Source organism: Giraffa tippelskirchi, chromosome 3, assembly GCF_054371585.1.
Source record: "Giraffa tippelskirchi isolate mGirTip1 chromosome 3, T2T-mGirTip1v1.2.pri, whole genome shotgun sequence".
NCBI classification, from domain to species: domain Eukaryota; kingdom Metazoa; phylum Chordata; class Mammalia; order Artiodactyla; family Giraffidae; genus Giraffa; species Giraffa tippelskirchi.
The window spans coordinates 69,516,028-69,535,145 of record NC_137277.1 but is presented as its reverse complement, the minus strand read 5'-3'; the positions used below and the strand labels follow the sequence as shown (position 1 = coordinate 69,535,145).

At 37.2% G+C, this 19,118-nt stretch overlaps 2 protein-coding genes across 2 annotated transcripts in view; one reads left to right on the top strand and one right to left on the bottom strand.

The window, feature by feature from the left end:
- Positions 1-278: 278 nt before the first annotated feature.
- OSGEPL1 (O-sialoglycoprotein endopeptidase like 1) overlaps positions 279-19,118 on the bottom strand; it is a 22,473-nt gene continuing 3,633 nt past the window's right edge. The window contains exons 2-13 of the mRNA XM_081579374.1: positions 18,543-18,681; positions 17,194-17,402; positions 16,684-17,089; positions 15,642-15,855; positions 12,271-12,555; positions 10,681-10,921; positions 5,794-6,181; positions 4,515-4,719; positions 4,290-4,438; positions 3,362-3,492; positions 3,166-3,237; positions 279-1,661 (exon numbers count right to left, since the gene is read on the bottom strand). Of these exons, the coding sequence (XP_081435500.1) occupies positions 1,583-1,661; positions 3,166-3,237; positions 3,362-3,492; positions 4,290-4,438; positions 4,515-4,719; positions 5,794-6,181; positions 10,681-10,901 (1,245 nt within the window). The 5' untranslated portion in view covers positions 10,902-10,921; positions 12,271-12,555; positions 15,642-15,855; ... (1 more) ...; positions 17,194-17,402; positions 18,543-18,681 and the 3' untranslated portion in view covers positions 279-1,582. The remainder of the gene's footprint in view (positions 1,662-3,165; positions 3,238-3,361; positions 3,493-4,289; positions 4,439-4,514; positions 4,720-5,793; positions 6,182-10,680; positions 10,922-12,270; positions 12,556-15,641; positions 15,856-16,683; positions 17,090-17,193; positions 17,403-18,542; positions 18,682-19,118) is intronic.
- PMS1 (PMS1 homolog 1, mismatch repair system component) overlaps positions 12,511-19,118 on the top strand; it is a 243,643-nt gene continuing 237,035 nt past the window's right edge. The window contains exon 1 of the mRNA XM_081579354.1: positions 12,511-12,718. Within this exon, the coding sequence (XP_081435480.1) occupies positions 12,682-12,718 (37 nt within the window). The 5' untranslated portion in view covers positions 12,511-12,681. The remainder of the gene's footprint in view (positions 12,719-19,118) is intronic.

Here is a 19,118-nt window from a genome sequence, read left to right as displayed (position 1 = left end):
TGGAACATGTATGTTAATTAGCAGTTATTTTCTCCAACATGCCTTCACATAACAATGATGATGATGATGGTGATTGTGATAGCAGCTACAGGTACTTAGGTTGAAAGTCCAAGCCTGTGCTTTTAACCACTGTACAATAAGAGACTCCTTTAATCTCCAAATTCAATTCTAAATTATCTTAACAGTCCAGAGTCACAACTTCCTGGTGGAGAGACTAAAATACAGGAATTCCAGGGGAAAATCTGAGGAGAATTTTAATACTAGAAAGGGATAAATAATTCAAATGATAAAAACCAGTATCATTTATTCAGCATTGTTAAGAATTCACATAAACAAAACATTAAGCCTCTGTAGACATAAAAAAAAAAAGCCTTTAGAAGCAAATTTTGAACTTTGTCACTGGATTCAGGTGGCTTCAAAGTTGAGGATCACTATTGCATTCAATAACATAGGCATTTCCTGAGTATCCTGGCCTAGACAGACCATCCTACCATGCTTAAAACTTTACAGTATTTCTCTTTAAGTACAGGGCCAAAATAAAGATTATTTTTATTACCTTGCATTTTCTTTATATTTTTAAAAATTATATGAAAAATGAGAAAGGTCTCAATTCATCAAATCACCTGCCTCTTACCTGTGCATGCATGCTATGTCACTTCAGTTGTGTCTGACTCTTTGCGACCCTATGGACTTTTAACAACTTGATTCAGTTATGGATGTTGTAACATAAATCTTTACTAGCAAAACCTCTCAAAGGACATTAAACAGTAGCATCAACCTTACATTCAAAGGACAGTACATTCAGTTCCTTAAATCTGGGCAGAAGAAAAGTCATGAACTGTTACAATATCTGCAGTAAAAGTTCAGATTCAAAGGACATTATCAAAAAACCAAAAAAAAATCCTTTTTCATCTCATATACTTTCACTAATTAAATATACTTTCTAAAATAATGAATGTTAATATATGTGGCCAACTAAAAAGTAGAATACACCCTTGAGGGATTACTTACATGTCATATTTTTTAAAATCTCAGATGGATCTTAAGAAATGTATAGAAATCCCATTTGCTTCAGAGAAGAGACCTAATAATATATATTTTTATAATTACTAACTTACATTCTATTAGAGAAAGTCTCCTTTTGTTCTGTCCTAGAATTCTGAGTTGACATGACTTTGACCTGGCTACCTTTCTAAAATTGCTGTCTCACTAGAAAAGTCAGTGTAATGTTTCCATAGGAACTTATACTATTCTGATATGAGAGAGGTGGGAAAAGATCTACGTTTGTGTTAACATGGGGTGATGATTTAGCAGAATTGCTACACTTTTTCCAAGATTTTTCTTTTCACCTGCCAATATCAGTATATTATTTTCCTCACAAGATGTTTTATTTTGGTTTTTGATAATTAAATAGAAAAACCCCATACTCTCTTGTAAGACTATATTATTATTGTCTCTCAGAAGAGCAGGTTAAACATCAAACATAAGAAAAGTAATAACAAAGAAAGTCTTGATGAACAATTAATATTATATATTTTATATACAAATAAAAACCTTTAGGGATGTTTTTTTAAAGCAAAAATCAAATCTTCATTTTTAATCGTGGCACTTTTATAGCAGCTTCTCCAACTTCTTTTGATATATCTACTCCAAGAGGACATCTGCATCAAAACCAGACAAATCACATTATTTCAAATATTTGCTTACTGATCTGTCACTAGTTCTGGAAACTATTTGTTTAGAATTCTGACAAAAAGTATATGTATCTGGTGTATAACTATCATATGTGATGGTGGTTCTTGAATACATATAAATAGAGTAGGACCTCAAACTAGCAAAACAGGTAAAGGAAGGCTAGAAATCTAAATTAGGCAATTTTTTAAAACTTCTTTCATTATCCCCCCCCCCCAAAAAAATGAACAAACAAATAAAATAAATCTCTTTGAGGTATAATTGACATGTTAAAAACTATACATATTTAATGTACATGATTTAGTGAGTTTGGGGTTGAGATGTTTTTGAAAGAGTTCTATTGCTCTCAAATACTGTAAATAAGTTAAAAGTTGAAACAAAAAAATTACAAAAAATGCTTTATGCTCTACAAAGCTAAAAGGCTAAAAAGTTTACCATACAGCTAAACTATGCATTCCTACTTCAGAAATTCACCAGGTTTCCACCAGCTCCTCTGAGGTTTCAAAAGCAGGTTCGTTCCTTTCTATGCTCCTTTGTCACTAGTGGCAGGGAGGCCTTAGATCCTACCCTCTTTCTCTGTTCTTCTTCAGTAAATAATTTTGGCCTCAGATTTCTGCTTTTTTTACATGTTTAGGATATTGCCCTGTGCTAGGCTTCAGCTGGACCCCAACCTAAAAGCCATCATCTCCAGCCTCAACACTGCCCCAAGAAGGCTGTGTTGGATCAGATGGTGGATTCCATCTGAGGCTAGGCCATCAACTAAAGAGATTCTTTTTGTCACTACTAATTAAAATCTGTTCATTTATGATAAGCTTTAATAGTCTATGGTTCACGTGGCTGATAGTTACGTACTAAAATGCTGAAAAGTTTTAAGACAGCAGATGAAACAATACTGAAAATAGAATTATGTTAGATTATGAAATATAATCATGCTTTACTATTTTTACTATTCCAGAATTAACTTAGACCAGAACTTGATAACAAATTGAAAAACTGTGCTACTCCTAGGAACTTCAATTTAGGAGGGGAAATAAGGATTGCAGAAAATAAACTATCTTTTGGCACTTTCTCAGCTTCCTGCGGAGATGTATACTCACAACCTAGTCTCACACCTGGATACTTTTTGCACATTTTCGTTATTTTCAGCATGGCAATTGGTGCTGAGATGGTCCTGACACTGCAGAAGTCCAGGTCACGGACATGGTTTCCATTCTGGCCCCAAACGAGAGAATTCATCATCCTTACCTACTCCCTGTTTCTAACCTATAATTTGTCAACATTTGTATAATTTATTGCTATAACAAAAATATTTCCTGTAAGTTATCTACCACCTAGGTTAGAAGAAAAAAAATTAATGTAATCTTTCTTCAAGTACCACCAGAATGTCAATGAAAACCTTAAATATAAAAGCAAAATCCAGGCTTTGACTTTTATGGTACAACTTGCATAGAGATTATGAATGGTACCACATACTTTGGTTCATAGCGGATGCCTTCTGTGTTGTGTAAAATGCCCAAGCCAGCACGTAGTCTTTCAACACCATTCCTAAATAAGAAACATTAAAAATAAAATAACTAGCTGAAGACTTAAAGGAAGAAAATTTAGCATGATGAAATAGCAATTAGTGTTTACATAATTACGAGTGAACCAGAAATATGCTGTGGCTTACCATGCAATCATAATGCCATTGTCAGTGCATAGTCTGGGAGGAGGACACAGTAAAGTGCATTGTGTTGCATTTGTCACAATTTCCAGAGCTTTTCGGATATATAAGTTACTTGCGACGCCTCCAGATACAACCTGAAAAAGTTCAGAAGACCAAAGTGAACAAATATCACATATGAATATGAGGTAAGCTGTGAGCTAAACCGGGGGAACATACCGGCATTATACAATAAGACAATATCACATTTTGGTAGGTGGGTAAATGATTAAGTGGTATATCTAAACATTTGGAAAAGAAAAAAAAAAATCAACAACTTCAATATTACCATATAATCAATATCATTTTTGTATATTTTCTTCTAACCCTTTCCTCATAGTACAATCATTATACAGTATTTTGGACCCTGTAGTTTTTGCTTATAAGCATTTTTTTCATTTTACTGCATAATTCTTAAACTATTACCTTTGATATTTGTGTAATATTCCATTTTGTGAACCTACTGTTTAAATATTTTCCCACTTTACAATTTTCAAAAGGATGAAGTTTAAGATACAGTTACACAGGAAATTTATTAAGCCTTTTAAGTACATTTAAAGAGATTTTATCAAAGGAACATAAATTTGAAGGAAACAGTCCATTTTTCTAAAAACAATGATAGCAGTTATACTGCATTTTGTTTCATACTGTAAACCCTCTTTTAAATTCAGTAAGATGCAGCCTTGAATGTTTTGCCACACAGGCTGTACAGATGTCCTATAAAAGTGCCACACCTGTATAAGAAATGGCTGTTAGTTTTTATTCTACATAATCTCTTACTGTCAGGGACAACATATGGCATAAAGATCTTTTCATCCTATGCTTATGGTCAATTAAGCTCTGGAAAGGAAAGGAACATTCTGTAAAGGATTACTACTATAATGACAAGACTTACCAGTACTATGTTACTTTGATGTAACAAGCCTCTCTGCTTGCAGAACAGAATAGCACGATGTGTTCTTTTGGCAATGTGGCAGGCTACAGTGTGCTGGACTGCAGCAGCAATGTCTGCAGCTGAAGAGAGGATCTGCCCCTGCTCAATACCTGCGGGAATGAGCAGGTATTTTTAGGTACCATCCAGTGTTACTTATCTGTCCAACTTTACTAATTACAAATATACCTTCCTCTTTTTCCTTTTGCATTATCATCTTATCAATAACATGTTGAAGTCCAGAAAAAGAAAAATCACAATTTTTAGCACGTTGCATGGGAGGTTGGAAATCAAAATGCAATCTATTTCCCTGTTTGGCCAAATGTTCTATAGCCTTCCCGCCACTCATGGTGGAGCACTCTGGATGTTTTATTAAAGAAAGTCTTCTTGCTACCTACCAAAAACAAACAAAAAATTTTGTAACATCATGAAACTGTACATTTTGAAACCAAGGTACAAAGAAAATGATTTTTATCCTGGATGAATAAGACATGCTATACTTTTAGAACTAAGGACTGTATCTGGTGGTCGGTCAAGACAGACATCTTACTCCTTCTGACAAGTGATCAATAGTGGCTGATCACTGCCTTCCTATCTACTTTTGCTCTTCTATTGGGGATGGAAAATAGGTTTGAAAATAAGAATGACTGCTCAATTATAAACTTCAGAATAAGAACCTGCCCTATTTCTTTTGAATTTCAGCTTGATAGAAGCAGGTTTTTTTATTTTTTTTATTTATTTATTTTTTTATTTTATAAATTTATTTATTTTAGTTGGGGGCTAATTACTTTACAATATTGTAATAGTTTTTGCCATACATTGACATGAATCAGCCATGGGTTTACATGTGTTCCCCTTCCTGGACCCCCCACCCACCTCCCTCCCCATCCCATCCCTCTGGGTCATCCCATTGCCCCGGCCCTGAGCCCTTGTCTCATGCATCGAACATGGAATGGTGTTCTGTTTCACATACGATAATATACATGTTTCAATGCTATTCTCCCAGAACGTCCCACCCTCACCTTCTCCCTAGAAGCAGGTTTTTTTAATAAGAAGTCATTTTTAGAATGCTAAAACAAAGGAAAATAAATCTGCTTGTCAGTGGTATCAACAATTATAACATTTAATAATAAAATGTTGTGCATCTTTAATGTCCTTATGTCATCTTATATATCCTCTTGTTTCAATTTTAAAAGGTACATTACACTTCACAAAGCACTTTCTTTCACATGTTATTTGACTAAAAACATAAATGTAATATATACAAACTATTAGAGCCTTTATATACTGATGTAAACCTCATATCATCTTATTCAGAATGGGTAAGAAGGAATCTTTCATAAAATTATGCACTACTCTTTTTGTTTTGCTCAAATATTTCTCAGTTTAATATGATATTATCCAGAAATATTTAGATGAATAGTGATAGTTCAAAAAAGAATGGAGATATTAATTCTTAAATAATTACCTTGTCAAGCATGTCGCCTGGTGCTATGTCCAAAGACTTTCCAAGAAGTAGAAAATCTGAAACTCCTCTAACTAATGCCAAAAGACAATGACCTCCAGAAATCAAAAGAACTAAAAAAGGAAATTCTACCTTATTTGTTAACCTAATAGTAAGTGCATGAGCCTCCATATGATGAATAGGAATGAAGGGCTTTTTAAACTGGTCTACCAGTTGTAAACTAAATGATAAACCTACGCCCAAGCTTAAAGCAAGCCCTGGCTTTATGGTAGTCGCAATTGCTGAGAGTTCACATGGAGAGACTTCACTGGTAGAGAGAGCTTCTTGCACTATGCGTTGAATATTTTCTCTATGAAGCTGTTGAGCTACTGGAGGAATAATCCCACCTGTTCTGAAAGACATGAAAAAAACCCAACTTTTGTAAGTTTAAGATTATAAAAATAGAGGAAGAAAAAGTATGTATTATGGCTGAAGGCATATTTTCAAATTAATCATTATATAGCTAAAAACATCAGTCAGTCAAGTATTTTCTACTTATGTGTGCCTTATGATATGTAGTACATTATAAGAACTCAACATGCAATGATTAAGGATGTAATGTACTGTTGCTGACTTTGCAAAATTGTACACAACAAACTCCCACGGATTTATTTCTTGATAAATGAAATCACCAAAATAATTCTGAGAAGCATTCTAAGGAAGAAGTCTTGAATAAGGAAAGGAAAGGATAAAATTGGGTTTTAGGAAAGGAAATCAGGATTTTGGGGAAAGGAATCTATATGCAGGCAGGGAGATTTTTAAAGAGGTTATTGCAAAAGCATTTGTGTAAGGTTATTACATCTTAAACTGAATGATCATGAGAATGGAAAGGAACCAAGAACCGAAAACTGTAATAATTTTAATTGGATAACAGGGGAAGGGGGAACCAAGCCATCAAAGGTAAATCCTGAGCTGGAATGACTGGGAGAAAAGAAATCCTAACAGAAGCATGAAGACAGTTTTGTGAAGAAGACGGGTTTATTTTTAAACACACTGCACTTGAGGTAGGACAGTAGACAGCTTGCAATCCTGAAATAAAGTCTGGGAATCCAATCTTAATCCAAGAATGCAATTTTGATTTTTGGTCCATGTAGGACAAGCAGTGGATGATCACTCCAAATGAAAGAGTAAAGAATTAGAAGGCAAAGGTTGTTAGCAAAAAAAGGCCAGCATATGACTAATCAGAGGGCAGAGCAAAAATATAGAGAGTCTGCAAGATACACCTCTACTCTCAAAAAAAAAACTTCAAATATTTGATGATTTGATGTTGTAAGGTCTGCAGGTTCTATACAAAGGGCAATTATTTATTTAATAGTTAAAATATGTATGTGTCAGTCAATGAGGGCGCTATTTAAGAGGAATTACCTTATTTCAACACGCTCATATTGTAATACAATTTTCCTTAATTCTTTAAAGCTACTTTTTCTTCTATATTCCTCAATTCTGTTAATGGCATCAATAACCTCCAAACTGCTTAGGTTTCGAGGCTCATCTTTATCTCCTTCCTTTCCTTCACTTTCCACATTTAATTAAGTTTATGAGTATTGATGAGATCAGGCTGTTTGTCACCACCAATTTCAAACAGTTCTCATTAAGTCACTCTATTCAAAGCCTTCTAGCTATACTTCTCCAGATACCTTCTCTGATCCTTGGAGTTGTACTATACTGTGTTGCCAGAAAAAAAGCAGTGATGACTGGAATTTGGGAGACTTTAAATTCAAATCCTCTCCCTTCTACTTATTTCTTCCTTCCCCCACTTGCCTACACTTCCCTTCTTTGTGTGCCTCTTCTATATATTCTAAGGATTATGTTAAGCATCAGAGATGAAAGAGATGAAAAACATAATGGCTTTATTCTCAAAGAATTAACAATGATTGCTAAAAGTCAATTAATAATCAAATAATTTTTAGACAGTATGGAAAATGGATGCTTAAGGAACAAAGCTAATAAAGAGGCATGGAAACCATTTAGCCTCAAGGCTGGAGCCAGGAGTTCAGACAAGAGACAATAAGGGTTTGAATTAAGTCAGTGGAAAGGGAGAGGAGTTGCCATATTTGGAAGGTAGATTTACCACGACAGGATGACTGACTTGGGTACAGAGTGGTGAGGGAGAAGTCAAGATTGTCCTCCAGGTCTCTGGCTTGGGAGAAAGGAACTCCTCTCATAAGCAGACCTCTATTACTTCACTTTACATGCTGTTTTACAACAACCTGTTTACCTCTTTGTCTTCTTCACTAATTTATAATAGAAAGAGAAGTACTACTGTTACCAGTAATAGATGGGGTTTTTTCAGCCCTTCCTATTTGACAAGAACTACATTATATACTTTAAAAGAATTCACATTTAATCTGCACAACAATATTATGAGCTAGTAGCCATTATTATCCCTATTTCACAGATAGGGACATTGAGTCACAGAAAATGGTACAAGGTCTCCAAGCTAGTCAGTGGCTAAATCAGAATCTAAACCATTTTACATGGTGAGTTGCTCAGAGGAAAAAATCATATATTTGTACCCATAGTGCCTCAGATGCTGCCTTGCCATTGTAGGTGTTCAATAAATGCTGAGATGAGCTGGTATGAAACAGCTTGTATATTCTTCTCACGTGACTTACACCCTAGCTAAACTGAAAGTTTTTTTTGTCCAGCGCTTTCTCACCTCTTTGCCTTTGCCAATGACACTATCTCAGTCTACAATAGTCTTTCCATCTCCATTCATTGAAGGCCTATCTAGCGCTCAAGGCCACTGACCCATACAACATGTCAAGTGTTGTGCCGGCCACTAGGTATAGTGTAGTGATTAATACAGACGCAGCCTCCATCACCTTGGAGCTGACTCTATTTGGGGGAAACACTGTAAATAAGTAAACATAAAAATTATGAAAAGAACTACCATCACCTTGGAGCTGACTCTATTTGGGGGAAACACTGTAAATAAGTAAACATAAAAATTATGAAAAGAACTACTAAGAAAATAAGCAGGATATGATGATATAGAATAAACTGGGTGGGAGTACCTAATTCAGATAAAGTGGTCAGGGTAGGCTTTTCTGTGCAGTTAACATTCCTATGTTCAGATGTCCCATAACACCAAAATAGTGAAAGGACTGTGAAACTGAGGTGTGGTAATAAGTTATTGTCTGTACTACTTCTGTGATACTTACTTTATGTTGCCTTGCACTCCTAACTTTCCTTGTAGGTCTATATATCATGTCTCAAAGATTAGGTTAAGCTTCTTGAAGGCAAGGACTTGCTAATATTTCACTGCACCTTATTAAGGCCCACGGCAGCCCCTCTCAGTACGTAACCATTAGAGGCCTACTCTGCCTCTTCACGTATACTATTTCTACTTATAATATTCTGTTGTTATAATTATCATGCAACCCACAATCCCATAAGGCAGGTATTATCTTTCCTATTTTATAGATGTGAAAACAGAATCAGAAGCAACCTAGATGTTCATAGACAGATGAAGGGATAAAGAAGTTGTGGTATACATGCACACACACATACATATACAATGGAATATTACTCATACATAAAAGGAATGAATTTGAGTTAAGATCTAGTGAGGTGGATGAACCTAAAGCCTATTAAACAGTCAGAAAGAGAAAAACAAATATTTATATAAACACATACATATGGAATCTAGAAAAATGGTACTCATGAACCTATTTACAGGGCAGGAATAAAGACACAGGCATAGAGAACAGACTTGAGGACACAGCAGAGGAAGGAGAGAGTGAGACGAATTGAGAGATTAACACTGAAACATATACATCACCATGTGTAAAACAGATAGCTAGTAGGAAGTTGCTGTATATAACACAGGGAGCTCAACCTGGAGCTCTGTGACAACCTAGAAGGGTGGGATGGAGGAGGGGTGGGAGGGAGAGTCAAGGGAGAGGGGACATATGTATACTCATGGTTGATTCATGTTGTTCTATGGCAGAAAAGAATACAACATTGTAAAGCAATTATCCTCCAATTAAAAATAAATTTTAAAAGATGAATTAAAAAAAATAAAACAGATTCAAAGAGGATAAGGAACTTCCCAAAGTCAGAGCGAATACCAACTGCTAATTCACGATTCAAATACAAGTTTATGATCTCAGAACACCAACCTTTTTCACTACTCAGATGTTGGAAATTAATGGCTTGAAGGCATAGTTGTACTGTACAATATTTTAGTATATTGGAGTTACCTACTAATTTTTAAAATTTGGGAGATATTACCATAACATTCCAGATTTCCATTCTCTTGAAAATTCTTATGATCAAATAACATAAGGCCTACATTCCTGTATGGCAACAACTGGCTGGAGTGGACTAGTGACCTCCTACAGTTGTTTTCTACATTATTCTCAGCCCACTTATTTATGTAATCTGCCTGGTGGCCCTCTGGAAACAGCTGAGGTTATAAACCTGGCACCATTCTGTGTTTTAACACAACAGTATATTATTAAGTATTGACATGACATATATATATGTTTATATTTGTGAATAGGATTTTCTTTTTCAGTGATTAACACAGGCTGTAGGTCAGGTCGTACTTTCCTAGGACTTCAGTTGAGACCATGAAACATACAGCTGGACAAAAGGAAATGGCATTGCTGAAGGGAATTCATGGTTAAACACCGAAGTTTGTTTCTTTTTGGCAACAGGATTAGGTAAGGTCGGGAAGTTACTGTGAAGGTCCTTAAAAGCCAGGACCAATTACATCAATTAAGACTTTTGCACAAAAGAAGAAATTAGATCCTAAAATTTACCTTTTATATGTAATAAATTGAGATTTTATTTCATTTTATTTTTCAAAAAAAAGTGGAAACTACCAAGATAATGCCTACTCACTTTAAATGAACTTCAGTTTGGGAATGTATTGCCTCTCCCAAAACATTTCCAGTTTCATCCACTACAGCAGCTGCTGTATCATCACAACTGGTTTCAATTCCCAATACTAGTTTATGAAGAAATAGTTTTCCAGGATGAAAATGAAAACTTCCTAAAAATTCATAAATTTTCCTTCTTGATGGTTTAAAAAAGACTCCTGCTGTCTTATTCAATATTAGCATATTTACTGTATGGGTAATTCCTAGAAGAGAAAGAAACAAATTATTATCTGGAACTGACATTTACCACTAGCCCATTCAGTAAAGCAAAATTCCTGAAAACTTGGTTTATTTTTCAATATATAGTTTTATAAAAATTTAGGAAAGATTTGTTGAAAGTTAGCATAATATTTAAAGGCTGTAAGAAACTGTTAATATAAATAACTATGAATGAATATATATAGTACTCTTTAAGGGGAACATTATATAGACATAAAATTACATATAAAATTTCTGTATTACTAATACTTGTATGCTGTTCTTAGCAAACGATTATTCCTAAAGAGCTAATGTTACAGTACAATAGTTACATAGTCCCTTGAAAAGTGCTATTTATTTTTTTATAGCCAAAATTAAGAAAAATTGTTGTTTTAAAAAGTCAGAACAATAAAGGCAAAGCAAAACTAATGAAAATTAATGCATTCCATTTCCCGGAAACATCTTTCAAAAGAAAAATTTAATCATGTGGTTGGAAAACAAGAGTTCACATTAAATACACAGTAAGATTCAGGCCTGTAAGTTTAGACACAAGCGTTCCCATAAAGCTCATCTTAAAAGAACACCTCAACTAAAACGACCATAACCTAATACTTATTTTATCTATTAATTACAATTTTTCGAATTAAATCTCCACTTTTGCCACAGGTTTATCATACTAATGTGTATGCTCAGTTGTGTCTCTTTGTGACCCTATGGGCTGTAGACTGCCAGGTTCCTCTGTCCATGGAATTTTTCAGATAAAAATACTGGAGTGGGTTGCCATTTTCCCCTCCAGAGGATCTTTCCCACTCAGGGATTCTTTACCACTGAGCCACCAATAGAGATCTCCCCAAATCCTCTTCTCTCCAATAACAGCTGTCCATCATTAAAGCACTTTCTTTTTTTCACACTGCCAAGTATCTAGTCTCATGTCTCCCAAATCACTTTGTTTTAGAACCTTCTGGAAATTTAGTAGACTCTTTCTCTGTCACACTAGTGGACAAAATGGGGGTCGGGGGGGAAGAGCGAATATTGGAACTTTTATTGTTCCACAGGAGCAGGGGGACGTCCAGGGATTGGAGATGAGCGACCTATTCACAGAGGACGGCTGCAGAGGCTGCAGTCCCAACAGACGCGCCATGATAAATTAGATTTATAGTCACTAAATCCAGCCAAGGAAGCTTGTGCTAAGCCCTTCTCGTTGGAGCTAAGCCGGATCCCAAGTGAACCTGGTCTGTCTTGGGGCTTGGCCAGCGCTGGTCTCTGCTCTAAAAAGGCGAGGGATTCTAACTGGAACCGCTATTGTGGCCGCACGAAAGCAACAGAAAGAAGAGGGCTGAGCTAGCTCACCCACCTTACTCGTCAACGATAGTAGCTAGTACTCATCTCCCTTCCGCGAAAAGCCAATTGAACGCCCTTTCCCAGGCGCAGGAAATCCTGAGCTTGCCACCCCGGAAGTGATGTCATCAACACGGTGCCAGCGTTCCGTCGCCAGGGTCAGCAGCTGTTTCCCTGAGGGCGTCACTCAGAGTAAACACAATTGCAAAGGCTGTCTTTTCCCTAGATGCTCTGCGCGCGCTCAAGCAGTTCTCCCAGACTTGTAGGTAAGAAGACGTCTACAAGGTCACACGGCTACTGACTGATACAGCGGAGAGAGAGCACAGATTCGACTACGTAGCATTTAGTTCTAAACACTACGTACGCTACAGTAAAAGAAAAAAAAAATTGCCTTAGGCTGGAATTTGGACGCCACTGTGAGAAAACTATGGTCTTTGCTTACTCTGGAGGCAATCTTCAGCATAGTATGTACTCCCATTCTTTAACTTCCTTCAGTCTTTTTTTGTTTTTATTCGTAAGTGAACTTATTACCATTTGAATAGCTTTGTCCGAATCTATTCTTTCTTCTTCCCTACGGAGCGTTAAGATTTTACCGCAAGGTCTTTATAAATACAAGGCTGGACAGGGCTGGCACATATGTTTGCGCCTTTCTTGGTGTGAAGGTCTTGGTATGAGGTAGGGAAAGTCACAGTTATGGTCTAGTGGCATATTGTTTTTCTTGCAACTTGAATTACATTATCCCAGTGCTCTCCTGTGTTGTCAAAGAGTTATCCCTGCTGTGTTTGGTTGTATCAATAGATACCTTATTTGGGCACTCCTTATCTGAGTATCTTGGCTGCTGTTGAGTCTGAATGCTGCATTAGGTGAAAGAGCAGAACTTAAGGACATTAGGAAGGAATTTGGGGCTTCCCTGGTGGCTCAGTGGCTCCTCATCTCGATGCAAGAGATGCAGGTTCGATCCCTGGGTTGGGAAGATGCCCTGGAGAAGAAAATGGCTACCCACTCTTGTCTGGAAAATACCGTGGAGAGAGGAGCCTAGTAGGCTACAGTCCACGGGGTCGCAGAGATGGACATGACTTAGAGACTGAACAACAACAACAGGAAGAATATGGGTAGTAGAAAGAATGGCACTTACACCAGTCCTACATATTTGCCAAGTGAAGGTATAATTCTTCTATGTTCTTTATTATACTGGAGACATTACTGGGGGAAAGAGACATATGCTCCCTGGGGCTTGTCTGGGCTTTCATGCAGATCACATCATATGGTTTGAATGCCACACTCATGGGCATTCTCAAGAAAACATGGCCTAACCACTGAAACTGCAACATGAATTGAGAGTTTGGAATTATAAGTATGTTCACGTTCTCTGCTATTGCTTAGCTTTCCACTTGTAAACTTTAGAGGAAAACTTTGTATAGAAGAATCTTTTAATACTCCCTGATTATGTCATACTAAATTGGATTTTCACATATCACATATTTATTGGGTTCTTTCCTTTTTCTAGGCAGTTTACTAGTTGTTAGGGATAAAAGATAAAATATCCATTTTCTGTTGTCAAGGATTGGAGTCTAATAATGTGTGTGCATGCTCAGTTGTGTCCGACTCTGAGACCCCCATGGGACTGTATGGCTACAGTCCATACTGTAGCCTGCGAGGCTCCTCTGTCCGTGGAATTTTCCAGGTGAGAATACTGGAGTGGGTTGCCATTTCGTACTCTAGCACATCTTCCGACCCAGGGATTGAACCGGCATCTCCTGCATTGGCAGGCAGATTCTTTATCACTGAGCTACCAGGGAAGCCCCATGAGTCTGATAATAGGCAATTACAATTCAGCAGTATGGAAAATGTGCATTAAGAGAGGAGAGTCACTTGGGGAAGGGGACAGCTTGCCACAGATTTATCCACAGTTTAGCAGGACCATAGTGTGCTTATTGGGTTTCAACATCTGATTCTTTTTTAGGGTTGAAATCAGTTTATCAGGTCTAGAAGTGATTGCACTCTGGAGTGCCGAGTCACACAATTTGCTAATAAACTGCTATGTAAAAACCATAGTACTAATGTATTAAGAGAAATGATGAAGGGTCTAGGATAGTTGAGCCTGCTGATCCTCACTTTTTCTGTGTTGATCATATTATAATGAAAGCCAGATCCAAATTATAACCAGATTGTTCAGCATGATGGAATGGAAGCAATAGAAATGAGTTTGGTGCTTTTAATGGCTAATATTTCAGGCTTGATGCACCCCTTTCCACTTGAGTCACACATCTGTCTTATGTTCTTCATAGGTTCAGTTCAGTCGCTCAGTCGTATCTGACTCTTTGTGACCCCATGAATTGCAGCACGCCAGGCCTCTCTGTCCATCACGAACTCCGAGTCCACCCAAACCCATGTCCATCGAGTCGATGATGCCATCCAGCCATCTCATCCTCTGTCGTCCCCTTCTTCTCCTGCCCTCAGTCTTTCCCAGCATCAGGGTCTTTTCCAATGAGTCAGCTCTTCGCATCAGGTGGCCAAAGTATTGGAGTTTCAGCTTCAACATCAGTCCTTCCAATGAACACCCAGGACTGATCTCCTTTAGGATGGACTGGTTGGATCTCCTTGCAGTCCAAGGGACTCGCAAGAGTCTTCTCCAACACCACAGTTCAAAACCATCAATTCTTTGGTGCTCAGCTTTCTTCAAAGTCCAACTCTCACATCCATACATGACCACTGGAAAAACCATAGCCTTGACTAGACAGACCTTTGTTGGCAAAGTAATGTCTCTGCTTTTTAATATGCTATCTAGGTTGGTCATAACTTTCCTTCCAAGGAGTAAGCGTCTTTTAATTTCATGGCTGCAGTCACCATCTGCAGTGATTTTGGAGCCCAGAAAAATAAAGTCAGCCACTGTTTCCCCATCTATCTGCCATGAAGTGATGGGACCAGATGCCATGATCTTAGTTTTCTCAATGTTAAGCTTTAAGCCAACTTTTTCACTCTCCACTTTCACTTTCATCAAGAGGCTCTTTAGTTCTTCGTCACTTTCTGCCATAAGGGTGGTGTCATCTGCATATCTGAGGTTATTGATACTTCTCCCGGCAATCTTGATTCCAGCTTGTGCTTCTTCCAGCCCAGCGTTTCTCATAATGTACTCTGCATATAAGTTAAATAAGCAGGGTGACAATATACAGCCTTGATGTACTCCTTTTCCTAATTGGAACCAGTCTGTTGTTCCATGTTCAGTTCTGTTGCTTCCTGACCTGCACACAGATTTCTCAAGAGGCAGGTCAAGGTGGTCTGGTATTCCCAACTCTTTCAGAATTTTCCACAGTTTATTGTGATCCACACAGTCAAAGGCTCTGGCATAGTCAATACAGCAGAAATAGATGTTTTTCTGGTACTCACTTGCTTTTTCGATGATCCATTGGATGTGGGCAATTTGATCTCTGGTTCCTCTGCCTTTTCTAAAACTAGCTTGAACATCTGGAAGTTCACAGTTCATGTATTGCTGAAGCCTGGCTTGGAGAATTTTGAGCATTACTTTCCTAGCGTGTGAGATGAGTGCAATTGTGTGGTAGTTTGAGCATTCTTTGGCATTGCCTTCATAGGTTGGATTGTGCTAAAAAAAAAAAAAAGTCATTTGCCTTTCTCTTTTTTTAAGTTTCCTTGCTAACAAATATCTTTTTTGATGTGGAACATTCTTTCATCACAGCTTCCCTGGTGGCTCAGACCAGAGGCATAAGAGACACAGGTTCCATCTCTGGGTTCAGAAGATTCCCTGGAGAAGGGCATGGCTACCCACTCCAGTATTCTTGCCTGGAGAAACCCATGGACAGAGGAGCCTGGCAGGCTACAGTTTATGAGGTCTGTAGCAAAGAGTCAGACACAACTGAGCAACTAACACTTTCACTTTACCTTCTTTAATTAACGGTAATACCATCCATCAGGCAGGTCTCATCTTTGGAACATATTTTATTTCATTTGCTGAACCATGATGCTTGTATCACAAATTTACTGTTTTTTTAAAAGATCATGTTAAAATGTTAGAAAAATCACCATTTTAACCATTTTTAGGTGTACAGTTCAGTGGCAGTAAATACATTCGCATTGTGCAACCATTGCTACCATCCATCTCCAAAACTCTTCCATCTTCCCCCGCTGAAACTATCCATTAAACACGAATTCCTCATTTCTCTTTCTTCCCATCCCCTGGCAACCACCATTCTTTCTCTTTATGACTGACTACACTAGGTACCCCATATAAGTCACACAGTACTTGTCCTTTTGTAACTGGCTTATTTTACTTAGCATTAATGTCAAAGTTCATCCAGTGTTGTAGCATATGTCAGAATTTTCTTTTAAAGCTCAATAATATTCCATTGTGTATATAAACCATATCTTGTTTACGCAGTCATCTGTTCAATGGACAGACACTTCAGGTACCTACATGTTGTGACTACTGTGAATAGTGCTCCTATAAACATGAGTTGTACAAGTATCTTTTCACATCTCTGCTTTCACTTCTTTGGAGTATATACCCTGAAGTGGAATTGCTGGATCATATGGTAATTCTGTTTAACTTTTTGAGAAACTAACATACTCAGATGATCTTATTTTTCAAGTGTGTGGAGTCTGTTTTTTGGCAGTAGATGGAGAGGGTGAATCTCTGTTGCTCCCCTGAACTCCCTGGGACCATAAGTGCCATGGTAGAAGCATGGGTTTGGTAACTCAAAGGAGGGACACGTTTCAAAGTAGGATCACTGTATCAGGTTTTCATGTAGTAGCTGGTATACTGGTATTTTCCTGGGCAATAGCCAATGAATCATCTGGCTCTTCTGTTCTCATTTAGAAAACTGTAAAATGAATAAAATGATGCATGCTTATCTTCTTTATAATATGGTCAAAATAACATTTTGCAAAATCTGTAATAAAAAAGTGTCAAAAAATCAGTAACTACCTGATGTGAAGTACCAACTCACTGGAAAAGACCACAATGTTGGGAAAGACTGAGGGCAAGAGAAGGGAGTGGCAGAGGATAAGATGGTTGGATGTCATCACCAACTCAATGGACATGAGTTTGACCAAACTCTGGAGATAAGTGAAGGACAGGGAAGCCTGGAGTGCTGCAGTTCATGCGGTCAAAAAGAGTTGGACAAGACTAAGGGACTAAACAACAACATAATTGGAAATTCAGAAGATTTATATATTGTAAAATTCCTTTCATATTTTAAAGAGTTCATTCTAAGCATTAATGATGTTGTTTCTTTCAATTCTTGAATTTGAGAATTATTTTTACTCATGTAATTATTTAGTTAAAGGTCACAGTAATAAAACTAGCTTACGTGCTAACTTGAGATTACACAGATCTTTGGAACTACAAGTTTAGTCACTTTCATAAGCATTAGTTGTTTTATTAAAGGCTTGAATGAGTCAAAACATAGAATATACTATTCTGAACATAAAATCCACATATATTATTATTTAAATTATGAAATATTTAAATTATGAAAAGTGTCAAAAATAATATAATCAACTTCTGTGAACCGAACACCCAATTTAAGAGCTAAAGTGTCACCCTTCAATTGAGCTGTGTACTGTATACCCAAATATTTAGTATTCTAAGTTTGATGTTTATAATTCTTATGTATTCATTCACTTGTAGCTAAACAAAAACTTTAAAAAATTATTTATTTTTGGCTGTGCTGGTCTCCGTTGCTGCACAGGCTTTTTTCTAGTTGTGCACAGACTTCTTGTGATGGCTTCTCTTGTTGTGGAGCAAAAGTTTAGTTGCTCTGTTGCATGCAGGATCTTACCAGATCAAGGATCGAACCTGTGTCTTCTACATACCAATGAGTCATCAGGGAAGCCCTAAACAAAAACTTTTAAACTCCCCATAACAAACTATCTGCTGAATCATTTTTAACTGGAACTAAAATTAAAGAGTAAAATAAAAATTTGAGACATCTCACTACTTTTTGACATCAAGCAAAATGAAGGTGTTTATCTTTGCTATTCTCTTACCTACCTTACTTATCGGCCCAGTGCTATTCAAAAATTACTTTTTGGTGTTTTTTAACCTAGACCTATCTTCCCAGTACGAACTTGTTTACACTTCCAACATCAATATGTAATATCCATGTAACTGTTTTGGGAATTACACTTTTCTGTCCTGTTAGAAAGAATATTAAACTGCATTGGTCTATACTGGGTTGCTGCATTTGTCTTTTGCATGAGGGTATTTTGGAGTCATATTTACTAGTGATATATATTAATATGGGGCTTCCCTAGTGGTTCAGTGGTACAGACCTGCCTGCCAATGCAGGAGACGCAGGTTTAATCCCTGGGTCAGGAAGATTCCCTGGAGGAGGAAATGGCAACCCATTCCAGTATTCTTGCTTGGGAAATGCCATGGGCAGAGGAGCCTGTCAGGCTACAGTCCACGGGGCTGCAAAGAGTAGGACACAACTGAGCGTGCGCACGCACAGATTAATATAGGAGACATAAGAGAAATATATTGCATGAGAAGATTCAACATCAGCTAGACAAGATGAATCAACAGGTTAAAATCCAACAACATGGGGATCTACAGGAATATAGATAATAAATCCATTAAGTACATGAAGGGAAAACCATCACTGAACAGCATTGCATGTTGGGACTGGAGATTTTAGTGACCATAAAGTGAATCAGTGATATGTGGCTCTCAAAACAGCTAAAATAATATGCTTCATTAAAAGTAAAAAGTATCCAGAACAAGGGAAGTGGTACTGTTGGAGTGACATCACATCTGTAGTTACCTTAGTGTGATATATAATAAACTGCAACTTAGAGCAGAATTATCAGGACAGTAGGAGAAATTTGAAACCGTATCATAATGGAAAG